This window comes from Odontesthes bonariensis, chromosome 23, assembly GCF_027942865.1.
Source record: "Odontesthes bonariensis isolate fOdoBon6 chromosome 23, fOdoBon6.hap1, whole genome shotgun sequence".
Classification (NCBI taxonomy): Eukaryota; Metazoa; Chordata; class Actinopteri; order Atheriniformes; family Atherinopsidae; genus Odontesthes; species Odontesthes bonariensis.
Genome location: NC_134528.1, coordinates 13,231,014 through 13,252,711, shown reverse-complemented (window position 1 = coordinate 13,252,711; position 21,698 = coordinate 13,231,014). Strand labels below are relative to the sequence as shown.

Below are 21,698 nucleotides of genomic sequence, written 5' to 3'. Positions count from 1 at the left end.
AGGGTTGAACTTTCAAGAAGTTTGATGTTGAGCACACTTTCTAAGAATCCAAATTGTTGCTGCCCCCTTTATGAGATTTTGGGGGGGGGGGGGGGGGGGGGGACCTCACTCTTTTTCGTAAACAGAACTTTGATATGATCATTCCTGATGCAAAACACCCTCCTCAGAACATACTGTGCTCTCACATGTTTACATCTTTCAGTTCCTGCCTTACAAAGTACACTCTATTCCACGCCTACTCACGTGCAGCAGTGTACCATATATCTGGTTGCTTTCCAAAGCTGTGTCTGTGAGGCAAGCTGTGTGTAATGCATACCATGGATCATACAAAAAAACACTGCAGCAACATTTGTCTTGACATTCTAGTATTCTGGTACAAACTAGCAAAATCAACTTCTATTACAGTCCTCATGCAGGGTTTGTTTGGTCGTTTTAAGCACATTTTCTTGCAACATGTATTTTGTGATGCTGAAAATGTTTGATAATCTCTTTAAAACTGAAAATCCTGGATTTCAGATGTCCTTCTGGTGCAGTCCTATTTCTCTGCGGCTTTCATTGTAATTTTCTTTTAGGGATGGGTAGATTACTTTCCATCTATTATATGTCTGTTGTTCTTTTGAAGGCAATAATAGGAGAATGTGTTGCACATCTTTATTAAAATGAAACTTTTTTTTTTTTATTAACATTTCATTTTGTGTCCAGTGTTTTAGCATGCACCTCATTGTGTCTGCCTCTCTGTGAAGGAGATAAGAAATTCTGATGTAATGGTTGAGAAAAACAGGTGACGTAATGTCCACTGCAACATTGAACGAGCTGAGCCCACCCTGTATGAACTTTATTCTGGACTCTCATAACTGTGGATGCGCAAACAACAGAGCAACGAATTATTACTAATACGGGATGTTAAACAAAGAAACACAATATAGGATGCTTGCAAGCCCACACATGTCCCTGTATATTTCCACTACATTGGGTTCTGCTATTCATCCCCCACAAACCCCCCTTTCTCTCCTGTTTTTCTTTCTTCTCTGCTGGCATGTTACCAGGCAAGATACAGCGCAGATGGCGTGCCTCTCTTTTTGATTGGCTGGCTGGGCTAAGGTGGGCGTGGCGTCTCAGTCAATATAAATACATTGTTGCAGGACAGACTGCGGCGCTTGGCAGCTGGTGAGAGGATAGGAGACGACAACGGTAGTTTCTAGACAGTAGTTACTGAAAGCAACTATCCAAATAATCGTCCTTAACAGCGACAACGAACTCGGACGTCGTTTTTTGTGGATAAACTGTAAGTACGATGTAAAATTTGTGAGTTTTTGTTGGTTTTGAAGCTAATTTGACCAGTGATACAGCTGCTATCTGCTGTGAAAAACAAGAGGTTTTAGCTGCAAACTAGTACTTGTCATAAATGTCCTGTCAAGCTACACTTTAAATGCTGCTTTTTGCTTTTGATTTCATTGTTTTGTTGTGAGTCTTTGTTGAGTGATACATTTGTTTTCTCATAAACAGTTGACCACAGAAGGAGCTGTTGAACACTGCAGAGAGGACAACTATGCCTGAAGTACTTGCACCCACAGACCATGGCAGCTCACCTCCATCCCCAGTGGACAGTAGTCCCAGAAGAATGTCCTGGGGCAAACTGGTCCAAAGACTGACTGATTTCAGCTCAAATAACAGCAGTTTTGAGTCGGGGTCCAACAATGGCAGCAGAAGTGATCTCTCAGACTCCGGTAAGCATTGCTACAAACATGTCTGATTCTTGTGAGACATTGTTTCTCTGCATTTCACGCCCTAACCCACTGTCTTTTCTGTAGGGTCCGATGTCTCAAATGACCTGTGCCCCTCTAATGACGACCTGTTCTACGATCCAATGGAGGAGACAATCCTGAAAGAAGTAGTGGACCTAATTGCGCAGAGCCTAAGAGAAGCCAAAGACTCGGACTGCGCTTTGAGGTGTTCCAAACTGCTTATTCCAGAGAAACTTCTGGAGCACATTGGACAGGAACTTCTTCACCTGGCAGCTAGTGAGCCCTGTGGCTTAAGGGGGGCGCTCATCGACCTTTGTGTGGAGCAAGGGACGGTCTGTGAGAGCATGGGACAGCTGTCAGTGGACCCCTACCTTGTCCCCACCTTTCAGCTGACTCTGGTGTTGAGGCTAGAGTCGGGCGGCCTGTGGCCTAAAATTCAAGGACTTTTTAGCTCGAAGTCTTCTTCCACTCCAGTAGTCAGACAAGCTATTAAACTTGGCACTGGTTTCCGTGTGATCAAGAAGAAACTGTATAGTTCTGAGGAACTACTCATTGAAGAATGTTGAGAAATAAAAAGGGACTGTTTTAATGTCTGAGTTGACAGTAAAAACTCACAGAAGGGCCTTATAACTTCAAGTATTTGATGCCTTCTGAAGTGTAAGGATATTAGTCATGATGTAGCCTCTTGTTTCTACTGTAAAGGACCTGAAGTTTATGGTACTTGGAGTATGTGATGCTTCAACACTTGTTCAGAATTTAAAATTGCGAAGCGTAACATCATACTATATCTAAGGCAATTTGCAATTGTAAAAGTGCGTACCTCAGTTTCTATTGAAACTTTGTTAAGGCAGCTAGTTATATTGTTTGAATGATTGTGTTGTCTTTTGTTTTTTTTTTAAATCCATGACTATTAACTGAATTGGACGCAAACGAATGAACTGTTCCCCAGTTCATCAGATTTAGGACCTTTATGACAGCTTGAGTGAAAGCGTACCTGTGCTTGTTTATGTGCAAGCTGTGGCGATGATTTCAAATGGAATTTGATTTTTATATTTGTTTGGACCTGTCTTGCTTTCAACTTTATTTGATACTGAAATACTCATAACATTGCACTGTTTTTGTACTTTTCATGGTCGCGAATAAATTATTGTTTTTTAAAAAAAAAAAAAAAAAAAAAAAAAAAAAACTTTCTCTCTCTGTTCTTTCAGCTTTGGTTAACTTCCATGTCAAATTTGGGTTACCGTTGACCCTGGGGAAATTGGGAAAATGATAGAAAAGCATCAATGCCAGGATACTAAAACATCCATTGTTAAGAATGTTGAACTACAGTTTAGTGGTAGACTAAAGGACAATCCAACACAAGTGTCTCAGTATGATGTTGGATCACGAGAGCAGCTTGACATTGTAGTCGGAACACCACTGGATGGAGGGAACTCATGACTTTTTAGTCGATTTTAAAAAAAAAAAAAAAAAAAAAAAGCCAGGCCTAATGAGAGGAACTATTTATTGTCCCTAAAGATGTGGAGATGGGGGTACATACATAATAAAAGTTCCTTGCCTTTTTAGGAAGAAAGACAATGCACAGATTTTACATGAACAATACCCTCTATGTGATTCCAAACCTGTTTGACTGGTAGAGCCACCAATGTCTTTTTAGTGCCTTTAAATGCAACCTCTGTTATATGGCTCTTGTTTTTTTTAATGACATGAAATCAAAATGTTCCCACAGCGTTAGGTTTTGTTTGGCCTTTGCGGTTAAATCCACAATGTCAGTGTCCAAAGAGACTCATTGTTATGCGGTCAAATTCTAAAAATCCCTTGAGGCAAACTATTTGGAACTAATTCTTAGCTTAGGTATCTTTAAATGTTGAACGGGATGAAGCAAAATGCAATTCAAACCTAAAAGAGGCAAAATGAAAGGGGAAATATTGTTTCTGGTTTGATCCAGCAGTTTTTATACAAATGAAAGGAAAGGATTCCTACATTTAAGAAAAGCAATTGTACCACAGATGATTGTGAGCAGGCCAAATGTCACATCGGTGTTCATTTGGATTGACATCTGGAGACAGTTAATATCGTAGCACGAGAGTGACTCACATCATTTTCAAACATTCAGTTACACTTTATGTGTAGCAGATAGGGGCATCCCCAAAAGAGACTATTCCCATCAGAATTGTTTCATCCTGGATGATCACTCAGAATAACTGTACAGTATTGATTTGCAGAGACGAGGGGTACAAGTGGAGCCAAACTATGCCAGCAGAGTGGCCCCCAAAACATAACAGAGCCCCTGCATTTCTCCAAAAACACGGTGATAGGTTCATGTCTTTCCTTTAATTTGTCAACCGACTGTAAATCACAATGTAGACCATGCTGATGCAGAAAAAGTGAGGAATTTTCCACAGAGAAGAAAAAACAAAAAAAAATCACCTAAATTAAAGTCAAAGAGCAGAGTTGCAACATCTGCCAAAACAGCTGAGTATATTTATAGCGAAGGAATGTGATGCAGCGCTTTCTGCCCAGCACATGCTGCAAGCCTCCTCCCAAAATGTGAACGTGCACACTACCATGCGTCCAGTTCCCAGCCTCAGTCAGCCTGCCGGCACGTTTTGTGCCAAATGTGCTGACTGTGCTTTTGTCTTCGCCTCTGTGCTGGTTCTGTTCACAGCAATGAGTCACATTCAACATGTTTGAGTGTCCACATTTATTTTCGACGAGGAGTAAAAACATGGTGGAAAAAGTGAGCAGGGTCTGCACTGTTCTCTTAGTCTGATAATCTATTTATCAAATAAATATAAAAATTAAATAGCATACAACAGATGAGATGTATCAGATTCATTACGCTCCCATAACTCGAACCCACTGTAGTCCCACTTGGTGGGCAAATAGACTTCTCATCCACTTGGTGTTGAGTGTGAAGTGAAGTTACAGTGTACAACTCTGTCCCTCATACAAATAAACAATGCAAAGTGACAGGGATGTTTCCAAATTGTTATCTCACACATACACGACAGGAAAAGACAAATCTCAGGTGTTCAAGTGTCTATCAAAGCCTAGACATGAGTGAACATATTCATGAGAGGTTTTGCAATATTCCTGCATAGTTAGAAAGTGCATTTAGAGTCAGTGACTCTTTCCACTGATCTGACTGCATAAAAATAAGGAGGAAGCATTCCATGTGGCATATCTGACACTGCTACATAAGTAACATCTGTATTACTAGTTATAGCTAAACTATATTCTGGTTTCACACTGAGTTCTTGCAAACTAAAAGGTCAAGTGATATTTCTCAGCGTCATGGCTCCCAGTCAATACTGATGCTTGCAGGCTATCCAAACCCACACCTTGTCTGAAGGTCAGGATATGTTAAATAGCTTTTTTTTTTCATTTCATAACAATATACAGAAACAAATGGCATGTTAGTTTGTCAACTAAAATTCCACAGTAATGGTTTCATCAACCAGCCTGTGGTGAGGATCAGTGTTTTGTTTGTGTCGCGTTGAGTCGTTGTCAGCCCCAGATTGTTAAAGCTTATGTATTTACAACCAGTCATCTTTTGTGGTGATTCTGGAACCCTGGAAAGAAAGAGGAAAGCATTGTGACTTTGCGACATACGAGACAACAGTGAAGCAGGTGCTGCAGAGTGTGTTCTGAAAAACTTGCTTTCAATGTAGTGAGGCTGTGATCTCGGACAACTTGGCGCAGCTTGGAGTTCGAGCTCTCTGGGCTCTCTGGTACAGCTCAGAGTCTCCAAAATAGCGAGCTCTATATAACATGCCTTCCTCTGAAACGGATCACACAAACAATCCATGAAATTCTATACATATGAGGGGAAGTAAAAATCTTGCAGGTGTTGCCAAAGACTAACAGTACATTTGTTTACACTGCTAGTTATATACACGGTTAAGATTAATGTATGTTCAGTGGGGGGCATACTTTGTTGTTTCTCCTTCCAGCAGTTGTTGCGAAGGTTTGAAATATAATCATCTTCCACCGAACGCTCCAGATTTTTAAGATTCACACCAGTAAACTCCTTGGAGAACTGCTCCCCCACATAGTATGGCACCTTCAGATTTTCAGTCAGCCTCTTCTGTGAGTAACCTGCTGACCTGCGAGAAGATTTGACAGAGTGTTGGAGAGACATCTAATGAAAGAATGCAGCACGGGGATGATAGACCTGACACCGCCTGTCTCTATTAAAATGACTCACGGCTGATAATGGCTCACAGATGAGCCAGAGACTACACACTGAAACACAAAGGCAGTGCACATGGAGAGTAGGTAGACACATTGAGAAAAAAGTGAAAAGGTTAGATTATTTGGATCTAACTGAGGAAGCATTGTATCTATGTTAGGGTTATCAATTTTCAAATCGTTTCAAATGTAGTTCCTATTAATCGCCCTGTGGCTTTTGCACAAATTAAAACAACGACTCATGAAACAACCCTTGCTGAGTTTTATGTAACATGAAGATAATCTCTTGTCCAAGTCACTTGCATTATGCAGAACAACAGTTTGGTGTGTTATCTAACATCCCTCTTGGGCAGGAGATCAGAACAGGGACCACACTCACGGCCTGAAGCTTAGGCTGTAGGAGGGGCTGTTGCCCATTATCTGACTGAGAGCTGACACGATAACCAAGATGAGGATGGGCATGACCTGCACAAAGAGGGCAAGACCTCCCTGCAAAAGAACACATCACAAACACATACGATGAAACAGGAAGAAAACTCCCTGGAAGAAACCAATCTAGATATCTAAATACTGCCCCCTGTTGGCTGAGTTGGAAAACTACATCATATCCCAAATAATTCCATAAACAAGAGCATCAAACTTACATCCCGCTGTCGCTCTCTTCTGTCCCGCCTTTGGTTGCGCATGCGCCCGTTAGCATATACATGAGCATTACCTACATCAATACACATCAAAAGAGTAACATTAGAGATGAAAACACTTTGTCCCACAAGCATCATTTGGAAACACAAAACAGCTACACTGACTTGATGGATATCCTCCTCCGAAGAACATGTTAAAGAGATCTTCAGGTGAAATATCTGGCTCAAAGCTTTCGTTTTCCGGGCTGGTGCTTGATGGGTGTCTTCCCTCATCTACACACTGATCATACTGTCGTCTTTTGTTGGCGTTACTCAGAACAGCATAGGCATTCCCGATAGCTGTGAGAAATCATAATTGATGAAGTTACACTTTGTTTAGAAATCACACCGTTTGTGAGCATATTTACAGCCTCTCTCTCTTGTTTAGTAAAATTATTTCCTGCATAACACCAACATTTGTGATCATCCATCCATCCATCCATTTTCTATACCCGCTGAATCCGTCGGTCGGGTCGCGCGGGGCGGGGCTGGAGCCTATTCCAGCGGTCATCGGGCGAGAGGCGGGGTACACCCTGGACAGGCTGCCAGGCCATCACAGGGCCACACGAGACAAACAACCACAACCACACACGCTCACACTCACTCCTAGGGACACTAATTAACCTAACATGCATGTTTTTGGACAGTTAGAGAAAACCGGAGTATCCGGAAAGAACCCACGCATGCACGGGGAGAACATGCAAACTCCACACATAAAGGCCCCAGTCGGGAGTTGAACCATTTGTGAACAGATACTGTACCTTTAAATGCCTCTGTTGCACCTGGAGCATGATTCTTGTCAGGATGGAATCTCAGAGCAAGTTTTCTGTATGATCTCTTCAGCTCATCCTCCGAGGCATCTTTCTGAACGCCGAGGATTTCATAGAAATCTTTACATTGTTTTATCCTGGGCGTAGAACACATGATTAAGAAAGTCCAATGCTATATGAATGCTGTTAACGTGTGAATAACATGTCCAATAAGTCTGTACCTTCTCACAGCTTCTAGCTGATCAGCCATGTAGGATTTGGAGGTGTCTGAAGGCTTTTCTTCACGTTTGATATCTTCGCCGGTGCTCTGCCGCTGTCGAGGCCCCGAGACACCACTGAAATCTGAGTGGCCGCCTTGTCTGGGTGTGAATCCATTCTTTGCTATAAGATCCAGCAGTGCTAGAAGACACACAATGACAGCAATCAAATATTTTTAACAGAAGCCGGAAAGCCACAGTACTGCTGGTAAAAAAAACAACAACTAATATGTACTAATATAATACAAGCTAATATGCATACCCTAAATCACTGAAAGTGTTTGCTGGACTGGTTATTAGATTTCAAGTACACCAGCTTAATTATTGTCAGAGAAGAAGCTGTGATTTAAGATTTCCATAGAAAAAATGTAGGCTCGGTGCCTTATCGACTGTCTAATTTAGTCTATGTATCTTAATTTTGTAAACAGAAGAAGAAAAATCTAATATAAGATGGTAAGATCTTCCAACTTCCTCCACAGGACTCAGACTTTTCATTACAACCCAGATTTTAATACCACAAAATAAGTCTTTGACTCACAACAACAAGTTTGACTTTGTCAAAAGTTAATCATCTTGTCTCAGCTTAAGGCAAGACACTACAGGAGTATAGAGAATAAAAAAATGGACTAACGGTTATCACCATGAAACTTCGCTAGTTGAGGACTAACATTAAGACAATTCAAATTTTTGTCTCACAAACTTTCACAGATATCTTTCTGTCTTACAATTTCTACAGAGCAGATCTCTCTATAACTCATTAAATCAATCAACAAATCGTTAAGATTACAATTAAATACATTAAGTGCTGCAGAGGAGGATAAATCCGCCTCACACTATAAAAAACCTCAACTTTTAAACACAAGGATTGAGCAACACAACTGGCGAACTGTCCATGATTATCCCTGCCTCTAGCCCAATGACAGCTGGGATAGGCTCCAGGAGTTTCCTTAAACTTTATAACTGAATATGAAAATCAGACAGTTTCTAATTAAATATGCTTTGATTAGCATAAATGTGGACTGAAAGTAGTAAAACAAAGAGTTAAATGGCGATTGAGGACATTTTTCTTTCTCCTAGCCTGAAAGAACACACATTGACAAAATAGCCAAAAATCTATAAATTGCTTGTTAACAATTTGCTGATTTTAGACCTAATCAAACAAAACAAGATCCACAACTCATCTTCATCTAGTACTTTAGCAACACTGACAAGAACACTTGTCAGTGCCACAACAAAAAGTGACAAGTCAATAACAAGTCGATGTATTCCTTAAATCAACCAGATGTTCTCACCATGAACCTGAGACTGACGTGTGACTTGCAAAAACACCGCAAAAAAAAGGACTTAGGTGTCATTATTTGACCTTAAGTGTCTGTGTCATGCCCTCAAGTTAACAACTCTGGGGAAAAAAAAGCTTGCAGAACATATTATCTCATTAACTCTTAAAGTCTGACAGATCAAAAACATAAAACATTAATGACTGATTACAAAAAGTCTCATAAAACCAATACTTTAATACACTTTTTACATATTCCACTCCCTCTGTTCATCCCTTCTTCATCAGCTGTTGCACTGTTTCCACTAAATAATGAATGATGATCAGCGCCGGCGCCACGGGGGGGCACTCGCGGGCATTGCCCCCCCATCCACGCCGGTGTGCCCCCCCTGGGTTCACTTTGACGTTTGACCGGAGATTGCCTCAAACAATGCAGTGCATGAGGGGACACGATCTAAAAGTCTTAAATAAAAAATACGTTTTTTAAGGTCTTAAAATGTCTTAAATTTCTCTGATTTTCGAAGAGTGGCATTAAATTTCATCTGGGCGGAATGAAAGAAAGATATGTCTGGAGAGAGCTTTTGTGTGTGCGCCAGTACTTCCGGTGAAAACTTCCGGTGATTTGACAGCTAAGCTAACGCGTCAGGTTAGGGCCAGTGGCCATAAACAAAGGTTATAGCCGAGAAGAAAGATGATAGTATAATGTAACTAAAAAGACTAGCTTTCTTCAGTAGCCTAATGCTTACCGATTTAGCATGCCTAGCAGCCTCGTTGCTAATGCTAGCCGCGGTAACGTTACCAAACATACCCGACGTCAAGGAGTTGGCTGAGCAGGGGCAAGAGTATGGGGCTGGCAGAGTTAACTTCATAATGGGTGAGTGCAGGTTTCATTCACTTGTTTTCATTCTTTCACAGGATTGATTCACTTCATTGGTTTATCCGATTGCTGGCCGCCGAGCCATTATGTGTCTGGGTTTGTGTGGGTTACTGATCATGGTTGTTAGCCGAGTCAGGTTGTATGTTGGGTGTGTATTTTTTCTATGGGTACATGCCATTGACTGAGCGGTCTGTGCTCGTTTTTTATTTTTATCTAATTAGATTGGAGATACTAATCAATACTGAGGGGGGGGGGGGGGCTGGTCCCGATTTTTTTTCCCAGTCCGACCCTGAACTACATGTTCAAATGCGTTCTGATGTCGGCTCAACGCCAGTCTAAATTCACTGTGGCCGTGCGTGGGCGTTGCTGTTGTTGTTGCGCTCCTGTTTGCTCGTTGTGTGTATTAGTATTAATGGCGACTAGAAAGGGGCAAACGTGATCTGGGCTTTGCGTTCAATTTATGCACCGATGATTATACAGAGTGGATTAAACTGTGCAGGCTATTCGAGATGTCTCCGAATGCCTACTTTAAAGGAAGCGTGATGTGTTTGCCAGGGCTGCCTAAACGAGTTGCCAACCGTCCCTTGAAATAATGGAATCGTCACGTATTTAGTAACAAAAGGACAGTTCCTTATTGGGCTGAAACGGGGCCCACAATTCGGTTAAAATGCAGAAAATTGCATCTAAGAAATACCAAATTTTCGGGGGGAGGACCCCCAGACCCCCCGCTAGGGCCCCCCCCCCCCTACTCATTTAAATGCCCGTCCAATAGCTTGTCTCTGCCGCCGGGTCTGATGATGATGCAACTTGCTCTTGTATAATGAATTTACTCTGAGCTGCCTCCATGTGCTTCTGATTTTATGAATAGAACTACTATGATTTTATGATTACCATGCTCGCTGAATCAGTGTGTATGCTTGTGTGAGAACTGTGTCATATCTATTTGAGATGTGGGTATCCACAGGTGTGCATACCGCAAACATATCCTGGCAAGGCAGGGCTGGATTATTTATTTTTCCTTTATGTATGCTCACTCACTCTTCTGTATTTGCTTCTGGTTGTGTGTTATATTTGTGTATTGGGTCGGTAACCAGGAGGGGTGATGACGTGTGTGCAATGAAGAGTGATAAGAAAACTGCTAATTAGGGATCTTGGTGATCTTGGACACCCAGTTCCATTCCTGCCCTGTAGTTGACCGACTTTCTAGGTTTAGCTTTCTATGAATAAATTATAACAATTACAACTTCAACATAAAAACATTAATTTCGTCTTTCATGTTAAGTCTCATGTTTCGTGCCCCCTAATAATGTAGAGAATGCAGTTAATAAGGAACTGAGCCGGTTAGCTGGCATGCTATCAAAGGCCTGGGCTACATGCGCAGCTCCTCCGGGATGCTGGTGATGCTGCAGGTGATGATGCTGCAGCTGCAGTGTCCCTTCACCCTCAGCTCGGCCATTTTAACTTACCCTCGGCTTTCTCTGTCGGAAATAGTCTCTGCGCCTTCTCCAGAAACCTTAGCGCCTTCTCCAGCTGGTGGCTGTTTAACGCCGCAGTTGCAATGTCAATGCAGCGCTCCGCTTCGTCCCTGTTTACTTCCATTGCAGAAGCGGCGGCAGCGGCAGCGGCTAACTGGTCTAGAAGTAAATATAGGCGCTTGCTGATGACGTGGCGTGGATGCTGCAAACAGACAAGCGTCAGTCAAGTATTGATATTAATTTGCTAGTTTAAGAGTCAAGTATTGCTGCTGCCCAGAGACAGGGCGTATTTTTTAGGCAAAGACGAGCCCTATTTGAACCAAATGACCAAGGCATCCCCTGTATTACTTCATATCTCCACTAGATGGCGACAAACTCCATGATTTTCAAAAGTAGGTCATAAGATGAGGGTTGAAATCAACCAAAATGTGTTGACAATTTGGGCCCGATGATGTTTCATTTGGTCCCCTGGTCTGTAACTTTCTTTTTCAGTTCAACACCACCACACGCTGTTAATTTTTCAACGCAGTTAATGGCAATTTCACATTGCATAGTAGAAAGTTAAACCGCAAGTCTTTTGGACTTAGAGCGAAATTCATTAGATAACTGCTCTCCAACTTTAAAATTCATTCTGTTTGCCTATTATATCCTTGGGTAAATAATAATAATAATAATTAAAATCCTAAGGTTTTTTACTAGTATGACGTTATAAAATATCCTATTTTTCTTGTTTGGGGAGGGAGCGGATGTCATCTACAACTGCTTCTGGCGTACAGAAAGTTCACATCCTGCCCTTGTTTCATCGTTTCCAGTTCGTTACTCTGATCGTATCGCTGCAAATTCGTTCTAACCCAAGCGTGCGTGGAAATATGTGAGCAGTTAATTCAATACAAGTCTAGACAGCAACAGCGAAACAACGGCATTAGCTCTCTAGGGGAGGTAAATATACATCTGGCTGGCCAAAGAATGAATAAAAGGTGAACAGCAGATAGAGAGATAGCCAATCAGAGCCCGAGTTTGAGGCGGCATCGGAGCACTGATTGGTTAGACTCATCGTGAGCTCAATCTTTCATTGATGCCCTCGCTGCAGAGCTGACTGTCGTTTTCTCTTTCTGGGTTACTGTAATTTTGGGTCAAGCGGACCGGCATCATCTTCGTTTAGCACCCCGAAATTTGTGTTTACTCGTCTGCCTGTTATTGGTGAGTTATTTATCCACCGTTTATTCTTTTTTTTTTTTTTTTACAACAATGTTACGCAACGCAGCGAGTGTCGTATGCCAGCTGTAAGAGAGCATCATCGTTATATTGCCACCCTCTTCCTGACCAGCGCCAACTAGAGAGAAAAAAATTAACGTATTTACTGTGTGCGTGGTTTTTCGTTGTCTGGTGTGCTAAGTCATCACGAAAAACAACGGGGTGACCGATTTTTCTCATCTTTGCCGCTCAGAGCATCACCCAACCGCTGCCACAATGACGGAGGCGGAGGCGTTGGAGAAGAAGCAGCAGCACAAGCCAAGCAACGGGGATGTCCGTTCAGAGGCAGCTCCAGAGGACGCGTTTGATAACACATACAAGGAGAAAGAGGGCCCGAAACCTGCCCGGATCATCGTATGGAAAAATGTCATATTGATGACTCTGTTGCATATAGGAGCTGCGTACGGCATCTTCCTCATCCCTTCAGCATCACATTTGACCTTGCTTTGGTGTAAGTTCTTTTTTTTTAAACAACCTGTTTGAGCATATCGGCACAGGCCGGCTGTTGATTTTCTTTTAGTGGAAAAGGTATTTTAACAAGTTCTTTGCGGCTGTTATTTTCAGCAGCCTAGCCCACTTTCTCATGACTGGTGAATCGAAGATCCGTGCATGATCCTCCCAGTCCCAACTGAGGGATTACATATCACATATCACCAGAGATTTCATAAGCACCGCATGCATCTTCAAGCTGAAAACTGCTCGGTGCATGCTTGTCAGGAAACGAAAGCGCACTCCTTATATTTGGAGCCCTTATTTTTTAAAATAATTTAAAAAAGGGGAATTCAGATAAACAAAGAATGGCACACTTTAAACCTCTTTCATTAGAATTCAGTGAGATGGGAGGATTCATCTCTACTGCTGAATAGATTCAAAGCGTCGAGTTTTCACTCGCCCAATGCTTTCCTCCATGTGGTCATCATCAGATATGACTTGTTACCTCACACTGCAAGTGCTGCAGATACACGTAACATGCTTTGCAGCCACACAGTACACGTCATTTCAGTCAAAGGGACATTTTTTTTAATTGCAATTTATGGAAGGGAGGTAGCACAGCTTATTGATTCAAAGTGGGAGATTACTAAACATGTTATCTATGGTGAAAACAGGATTTTGAAGTGACAGTATCAGACTGCATGCTTTAGTATGTTATTGATTTATGTGTATTTTTCCACAGTAGGGTTGATTACAACTTAATTGACACAAACATCTTGATGTTTCATAACCGACTGCCTTGTTGCACACTTGTTGTTCACGAAGCTCCCTCGAAGCTTTCAGATAATGTCTTGCAAATTGCAGCATTGGTACCTAAACGTAAGTAGCACGTGGACTGATTTCTTCCATTTTTTTTTCTCTCCACAGCTGTATTTTGCTTTTTGATAAGTGCTTTAGGAGTTACTGCAGGAGCACATCGCCTGTGGAGTCACAGATCGTACAAGGCTTCAACACCTCTGAGGATCTTTCTCGCCGCGGTGAACTCCATGGCATTTCAGGTCTGTAAAACTGTTGGATCACTGAGATACAGACGCACTGACGAGCTGGAGCCATGCGTAAAGCATTTTTTTTTTTATCATCGTAGAGTTACATTGAGATGTTAGCGGCGTGTCTTATTGTTGTCTTTACCTCAAACCACAGAATGATATCTTTGAATGGGCTCGAGACCACAGGGTCCACCACAAATATTCAGAAACAGATGCCGATCCTCATAACGCCGTCCGGGGCTTCTTCTATGCTCACATTGGCTGGCTGCTGGTGCGCAAACACCCTGACGTCATCGACAAAGGACGCAAGTTGGAGATCAATGACCTGTTGTCCGACAAAGTAGTAATGTTTCAAAGGAGGTGAGTAGCTTGAGTCAGTGATGGATTTTACAAGTTACCCAACGGCTAAATATCCACTTGCAAAGATGGGGCAGTTAACCCACTTTTGCTGCAGAGCTGTCTCAATTGCAAACTGTGTTCGTCACTCTGGTTAAGCAAGTTAATTTGTGCATGTTTAGACGAACATAAGGCATCAATAAAAAAGTGTGTCATGTGGAGGAACGTGGCAGAGTCAGCAATTCCTCATCTATTGTATTTGAATTAGTAAAGTAAACATCTTCATTCTTGCTGCCCCTCAACAGGCATTACAAGATGTCCGTGCTGCTCATGTGCTTCTTCATCCCGATGGTTGTGCCTTGGTACTTCTGGGGGGAGACCCTCTGGGTGGCGTATTTCATCCCAGCTCTGCTGAGATACACCTTGGTGCTGAACGCCACGTGGCTGGTCAACAGCGCGGCTCACATGTGGGGAAACCGGCCCTATGACCAAAACATCAACCCCAGAGAGAACAAGTTTGTCACTTTTAGCGCCATAGGTATGGAAAACACACAGCTGCATAATCACCTAAACCCTGTTTGGGTGTATTTAGACATTGTAAAAGGATTACCGGTGAGAGATTTCATATGAGATAGGCCACCGAGATTCAGTCATTTCAATTAGTTTTATTTGAAGTTGTACCATCGCCAAGATAGCCCAGAGTTGGCGTGTCCACACATGACCTACATATGAGTGCACAGAGGCCTCAAGATACAAGCATAGATTATGCTCCAAAGTTGGAAACAAACTCCTGCACACTCTCAAACCTCCCCGACAGGTTTATTAACAGATATGGATCTTTTTGTTCGTTAAATGTTGTGGTAAAGCCACGATTTTCACCGTACAGTGTTGTTGCTTTACTGATTTTCATATTCAATATTGGAGACTGTTACATGGCTTCTCCTTGTCACAAACCCATTTCCCTCATAGAGCTTGAGCTCTAAAACCTTGCAAATAAATGCCTTTTCTTTCCAAGTTAGACCGCCCAGGTGTCGGTTTGCAAATTTGGCCCCGCCCATCACTTTAGAGGCCTTACTCTGCTCTCAACAAATCTGGACCACAGTGTGGACTGTCAGAAAATTATTTAACATTCTTAAATATTTTTTGTGTCAAAAGATACATAAAATCGTTTTTTACATCAGTTTATATATGTTTCCCACTGTGTTCATCTCTTTCCCCCATTTGTGCACGGACCTAAATAACTGTTTGCAAGCATTCGTTATCAGTGACATGCGAGTAAGTCCATGGAAAGAAAACCAGCAAGCTTAATGAAAACTGTGACAACATCCTGGTTAAACGAGCGTATTTCTTGCAATGATGTTTTCATAGAAGCACGAGATAATGAATTAAAATGGAAATATTTGGTTTGCAGATTTTAAGAATCAGAACTGGAAATCATTTCGGTGCAGGTGCTTTTTTTTTTTCCTGGCTCACTCGGTGCTTTAAATGCAGTCACGGTGTAATCAGATCTGTTGCTTACCCGTGCTTCTTGTGCCCTACAGGTGAGGGATTTCACAACTACCACCACACGTTCCCATACGATTATGCAACTAGCGAGTTTGGCTGCAAGTTGAACCTTACTACTTGTTTCATTGACTTCATGTGCTTCTTGGGCCTGGCCAAGGACCGCAAGAGAGTGTCCCGCGAGGTTGTCCTGGCTCGTTTACAGCGCACCGGAGACGGAAGCCACCGCAGTGGCTAAGAGTGCCGAATTGTTATCAGCGTCAAGGCGAACCAACCGACACGAAGAAGATTAACAGTCCTTTGACAGTTGCACATTTCTCATCCTCTGAGGAGAAAAGTCAGCTTCATGAGGGCCTCGACCACATTTTGCTTGTTTTTTTGTGGTTTTTGTAGCTGTAACTAAAATTGTTCAAAGAAAAAAAAAGAAGGAAAAAAAATACAAAAAACAAAACATCCTTTGCCAAGCTCTTGGCTGTAATTTGTAATTTTTCATCCAGGCCAGGGGCTTGCAAATGTATTTCAGATTTAAAGTAGATGCATTTTAAAAGACAACTTCATTCCTCGCTGTTTTGCCACTTTGGTGTGCATTCTTCATGCAAAATCAGTCATGTAGCCGCTCATTTTTATGTAAGTATTACTCAATTATTAATCAGAAACAACAAGAGGCGGAGGACTGAAATCTGGAATAACAATGTTTTACCCAATGTGGTTAAATACCGATTGGAGACTGTTGCCTTTATTGCAGTTTACAGCAAGTTTTTATCAAGTCTAATATAAAGATTAACTCTCTGAGCACTTAAGATTTAAAAAAATGGATGAGAGTTGGAGTAATCTTTTTTCCTTTTTTTTTGTCAACAAAGTTTGTTGGCTTTAATGAGATATAGCACATGATGGCAGAGTGAGGGAACCCAGACCTTCCTATTATAACCTAACCAAACAGACGGGTAATGCACTCAGCTTCCATGTGTAACGCGTTTGCCTTCTGCAGAAAAGCCACACCAAATATGTAGAAAAGTCTAAGCACTTTGAAAAAGATTAATATGAGCTATTTTTAGCCCATGTAATAATCAGATGGAGTTTTCTCATGACAATGAAAGGGCCACATTAAACATCAGATTGAAACCGCTATCTAATCCCAACAGTAACCTGCAACATTTCATTGAGTTCGTTGTGTTTTTATTGAATATATGATCGTGCCAAAAGCGTGCCAGCTGTCGACACATTTACAACCATCCCTGCCCCCTTGGAGTCAATGTTGCTTCTTCAGATTACACGATTGTGGACGTTTTTTTTTTTTAACATTGTGGCATCAGTGACTTTTGCTTCAAAGATTTTGACCCCGTTTCGTCCCTCTTTTGTCCAGAAACAGCTGCAGTAAACTCATTGGTTCGTGCAGCAGCCAGTCATGTGACAGTTCTGGTGTTACAAAACAACATGCCACCCATGCATGGCGATATTCTGTAGTAGGTGTTGTACTGAGGTAATGTATTGGTGACTTGTCATGGCAGAGCTGCGTCTATTTTTGTACTGTGGAGCTACATCGCTTTTGGATCATCAGAACTGTTGCCATGGTGATTTCTGAGATGGGGTCTGGTTTCCCTTTTGATGTCCTACAAAGGTGATTGTCATTTTAAACTTTTAGGTGCATCAATGTCAATGTTTAACTGCTACTCTGGTGTGTGGAATGCTCCTATATTTTATGTATTTATTTCTTTTTTTTCTCTTGAAAAAAGAAATGTTGTAACCTGATAACTTCTATGTTCTAAGATTCGGCTGACCATCTCACATATTATATGTAAGATATATCAAACTGCAGCACCTGTTTATCTCTCCACAACAGTCAGGATACAACCTAATGCCTTATGACTCGCATCCATTCCTCCACTTCCCATTAGTTAAGACAAAAAGGTTCAAGTAACACAAAGCAAATCCGACTTCTGAGGGTTTTCAGGCTGAAACACCAGGTGGAATGTGGTTTTTAATTCTACGTGTTTAATTTAGGCAAATGGCAGCATTACAACATGGTACTGTACATGCAAATAGAAGATAATGAGGCATTTCAAAAAGTATCTGATGGCAGCATAACAGCTGGTGCGCATGTTCATTTGTGGGGTTTAACTTGCAAAATGTGGGCCCCGGAGGATGGACGCGGCAGAAGTGCTGCCGTGAGGAATGTCAGAGTGAACTCGACGAACCACGCTGACAACTCCTGCTGCCCAGAGCGCCATAATCAGCATTTTCCTAATGATGAGAGGGATCAAGAGGTTTTCAGTCTGAATATGTCAAATCTCAACTGTGTGCTATTCTGAAATAAAATTCACAATATTTTCAATACTCTCGTAATAACAAGAACAGTTGTTTGTCTTTTTTTTCTGTTTTCATTCACCGTGTCCTTGTAAGATCTGCGCTGCATGTAGCTTTGACTCATAATAAGCATCTTGGCATTGCTTGTTTGAGATCGTTTTAGTTTACTCGAAGCAGCAATAAAACACCTGCAAACATAAGGCATTTAATCTTGATTCTGTGAGAACATGACCTGGAGCTGGAACGTGACCATGATCAGGACTTCTAATGTGATTGGGCCAGACGAGCAAACATACTCAGCAAAGACGCCTGCCCGTTTGCTGGTTCAGTTACTGCAGTATGTCCTCAGTTCAGTGGTGGATTAAAAACACTCAAATCCCTTACTGAAGTAGGAAAAATACTCAGTTTAAAGTCTTGCCTAAGTAAAGGTCCTGAGTGTCAGCTACATTTACATAGGACATATTGGGCAGTCAAAACTGGCTCCATTTTTTTTTTTTTTTTTTTTAGATGTCATTATTTAAAGTGTATACAGCAGTGTTCAAAAGTCTGGGCTCCTAAAAAATATTGCTGTGAATAGCTAATTGAGTAAAAGATGCCCGTCATTTGACAAGCCATAAAGTTGAAAAATCACTCATCTATTTAATATTCTGAACAGAAATGACTGTTTCATTCCAACATTTTATAGTTTTAAGGAACCAAAAAAAAAAAAGAAGAGGAGACCATATATAGTGACACGAGTCCAATGGCAACGCTTTCAGTTTGTGCCCTCTCAGGCTGTGGTAAGTTTTGGATCCTCATTCTGCTATGGAAGGCATCCTCTTTTCCACCATCAGTGGTGTGTTTGTTTCTTGAATGTCAGCAGCAGAAGCCCAGATAACAACGATCCACCAGCTGTTAAACATGGGGGTCCACAGGATGCTTCACTACCACAAGGACCATCTAGTTGAAAATGTGCATTTATATGTCCTTTGTAATAAATCAATTCAATTAAATTCTGTTTAGTTTGTTCATATGCCATTGCAACGAAAGTCATTTCAAGGCACTTTTGACGATACAGTCCAATCTAATCCAATCAAATTATTTTAAATCCAAAAAAGTGCAATTAACATCATACCAATTCATTAAAAGTTAATAACAAAAACAATAAAATGTATATACATGGAGAGTAAAGTGAGCAGGCTGAGGGGAGAGGCTCAGTCATGGCGCAGTCCCTAAGAAGTCTGGCCTTATAGTAGCATAACTAAAGGGGTGGTTCAGGGTCACCTGACTCATTACTGTGAACAAGACATTACTCTAACAAGGCTTTTAAGGTTGGAGACTGTGGGGGTGCCCACTTTTACATAGTGCTTCTTTCTCTCTTTCTTCTCACTCTAAAAAAGTGAGAGCATGAATAATGCTCTAACGTTGCCAACATTTATGTATAAACTTTCATTCGAATGGCCTAGGGAACAGAAATATTCAACCTGATTGTCTTTGGATTGTCTGTTTCCTGGCTATCTTTTGCCTTTGTCGAAAAAAAGGACTCATCCACCGTGTTCCAGACATACTGTAGTGTCCCAGTAAATATATCCCTCCTGATTAATACTGCAGTTGTTAGCGCCTGTCTGGTTTACACAGGGCAGAGAGGAATGTAGGACCTGTGTGCAGATCTGAGACCACTTTATATGAGACTGTCTCTCAGCTTAAGAAGAGCATGGTTGCGAAAGTGGAAATAAAAATTCTCACAACTAAACGTCCTTTTGAAGCCAAAATATCCCATTCACTTGGGGTGAGATGAAAACAACAGACTAAATATGTTTTTTGGTTTATTTTGGTCAGACAAAAGATGCAGTTTAAAGGTTTTGGGGGGATTTTTTTCATTTATAGTTGACCATATGAACAAGCACCTCATTTATTTATTGCCAACATCTTAAGTGATGATTAAAACGATTGTGTGTTACAGAGCCTCGGGCCAGTAATTGTGAAAGAAGTGCTCATATTCTCATTGAAAATAAAAGAGAGTGATCTCCAACTTTTTTCCCCAAACACTTTCATAGATCAAATATTGTGGAGAATGCTGACGTGAAATTCTCCATGATGGTGTGTTATTTAAAAAAAACTACATTCTCAATATTTTCTATGATGTCCTGTGCTATGTTTTTGAAATGTTATCTTCAATCAAATCATTGCCTTGTGCACCTTTTTTTTTTACACAGCATTCCAACTGTTTAGGAAAATGGGCCAAAAAAACAACACTTCAGATGTTATTTATGAATAGACATCGTATCAGTGAAGTGGTTCAGCAGTGTAATGGCTGTTTCCATCAGAATCTAAGCAGAAGAATACCCATTACTTATTGTGGTCCATTTCAGAATAATGTTCTTGAAATATGATCGACATTTACATAAATACTGTGGTTGTTAAAAGTAAGGTTATGCTGGTAGGTGCATTCTCTGTAACAGTACATTTCCGTGTGGATTTTTTTTCTCTATTTTGAACCACTATGTGAATGAGCAAAGGTATGAAAGGCATCTCCATCTATGTCCACATTAGTGTTCATAGCTGAATGGTTTCTCAGGATCTGAACTCCACCAACTTTCTGAATATGGCTCAGTGTTTTCCTGGGCTACCACTCAGCACATTTCCCCCCCATCCTGGAGCCCATGTAGCCATGACTCAGGCAGCTGCTGTGGTGTGATGTGTGGTGATGAATATGTTGCCATGACCCCACACCGACGTGACAGGGTTATTGAAGTTCACAACCTCCCAAAATATTCACGCCGCGCGGCTCACGGCATGACCAATAGCAGCCAATCGGTAGAGAGATTCCGACTTCTGATCCTCCTGAACCAATGGAGGAAGGGCGCACGAGCCACCTGTGCCAGCTTGAAATGTGTTGCTAACATTTTGCAGTTGCAGGGGTGTAATTACAAGAAACTGATGAAGAGCGACATTTTGTACTCGTGCTGAACGTAGGAAAACATTCAGCAGGCGACTGTGAGCTCGCAGTCGCCTGTTGTAGTTGTTTAGCGCCAAAGAAAAAAGATTGAACAATACTTATAACGCTTATAACGAATACCCAAACTAGTTAGCCAAAATATGAACGCCATAACCATGTGCTCCAAAAATTGAAGTCAAAATCGGCTCTTGTCATGATATTTATTGCATTAGACTTTTTAATCAATTCATTTCAGCGTTGTCATATGAGATGCTAAACACACGGTAGTAAAGTCACATTTGTTCATCATGTTTGTTTCATGAAACTGACATTTTCTACACGCCATGCATCAAAACGAGTGCATGCTTAAATAAGAAAACGTGGTAGGCTACTAGTTTATAATTAAGCATACTGATAAAGTCATTAGTACAGGAACCTCGCTGCCAAATTTTGAAATGTGCATCAGCATCATGCAGTTTGTTGTTCTGCATGATTGTTTCCCCCAGGAATTGTCATTTAGCCGCATTTTCAATTCATCAGCATAACCCCATCAGACCTCCACAAATGCTCACGGTGTTCTGCTTCTCCGAGTCACTCTTTAGCATTTGCAACTAAACTAAAACTAAAACTGT

At 41.4% G+C, this 21,698-nt stretch overlaps 3 protein-coding genes across 4 annotated transcripts; 2 read left to right on the top strand and 1 right to left on the bottom strand.

Moving 5' to 3' along the window:
* Positions 1-1,156: 1,156 nt before the first annotated feature.
* Positions 1,157-2,640, top strand: ddit4 (DNA-damage-inducible transcript 4). Its single transcript, XM_075458041.1, has 3 exons — positions 1,157-1,285; positions 1,507-1,727; positions 1,812-2,640. The coding sequence occupies exons 2-3, from the start codon at positions 1,550-1,552 to the stop codon at positions 2,309-2,311; spliced, it is 678 nt and encodes a 225-aa protein (XP_075314156.1). The 5' UTR covers positions 1,157-1,285; positions 1,507-1,549; the 3' UTR covers positions 2,312-2,640.
* Positions 2,641-3,266: 626 nt separating this feature from the next.
* dnajb12b (DnaJ heat shock protein family (Hsp40) member B12b) lies at positions 3,267-11,608 on the bottom strand. The gene is made up of 9 exons (XM_075458040.1): positions 11,266-11,608; positions 7,611-7,788; positions 7,381-7,526; positions 6,746-6,919; positions 6,584-6,654; positions 6,319-6,428; positions 5,682-5,854; positions 5,409-5,529; positions 3,267-5,320 (listed from the first exon to the last, which is right to left on the bottom strand). Exons 1-8 carry the CDS (start codon positions 11,396-11,398, stop codon positions 5,411-5,413), a joined length of 1,104 nt encoding a protein of 367 aa, XP_075314155.1. The 5' UTR covers positions 11,399-11,608; the 3' UTR covers positions 3,267-5,320; positions 5,409-5,410.
* Positions 9,564-18,197, top strand: scd (stearoyl-CoA desaturase (delta-9-desaturase)). 2 transcript variants are annotated; one of them, XM_075458038.1, is made up of 6 exons: positions 9,564-9,796; positions 12,722-12,979; positions 13,888-14,018; positions 14,161-14,366; positions 14,648-14,880; positions 15,884-18,197. In XM_075458038.1, the coding sequence occupies exons 1-6, from the start codon at positions 9,661-9,663 to the stop codon at positions 16,081-16,083; spliced, it is 1,164 nt and encodes a 387-aa protein (XP_075314153.1). In that variant the 5' UTR covers positions 9,564-9,660; the 3' UTR covers positions 16,084-18,197. The 2 variants fall into 2 exon arrangements, with proteins under 2 accessions (XP_075314153.1, XP_075314154.1); XM_075458039.1 differs by lacking the exon at positions 9,564-9,796 and adding an exon at positions 12,138-12,474.
* The last annotated feature ends 3,501 nt before the right edge of the window (positions 18,198-21,698 follow it).

Coding starts and splice junctions, on each gene's coding strand:
- ddit4 (XM_075458041.1), top strand. CDS start 1,550: ATGCCTGAAGTACTTGCACCCACAGACCATGGCAGCTCACCTCCATCC. Junction 1,728..1,811: donor AAGTGATCTCTCAGACTCCG/GTAAGCATTGCT, acceptor TCTTTTCTGTAG/GGTCCGATGTCTCAAATGAC.
- scd (XM_075458038.1), top strand. CDS start 9,661: ATGCTTACCGATTTAGCATGCCTAGCAGCCTCGTTGCTAATGCTAGCC. Junction 12,980..13,887: donor ACATTTGACCTTGCTTTGGT/GTAAGTTCTTTT, acceptor TTCTCTCCACAG/CTGTATTTTGCTTTTTGATA. Junction 14,019..14,160: donor TGAACTCCATGGCATTTCAG/GTCTGTAAAACT, acceptor CTCAAACCACAG/AATGATATCTTTGAATGGGC.
- dnajb12b (XM_075458040.1), bottom strand. CDS start 11,398: ATGGAAGTAAACAGGGACGAAGCGGAGCGCTGCATTGACATTGCAACT. Junction 6,920..7,380: donor TGCAACAGAGGCATTTAAAG/GTACAGTATCTG, acceptor GATTTCTCACAG/CTATCGGGAATGCCTATGCT. Junction 6,655..6,745: donor CGGAGGAGGATATCCATCAA/GTCAGTGTAGCT, acceptor GTATTGATGTAG/GTAATGCTCATGTATATGCT.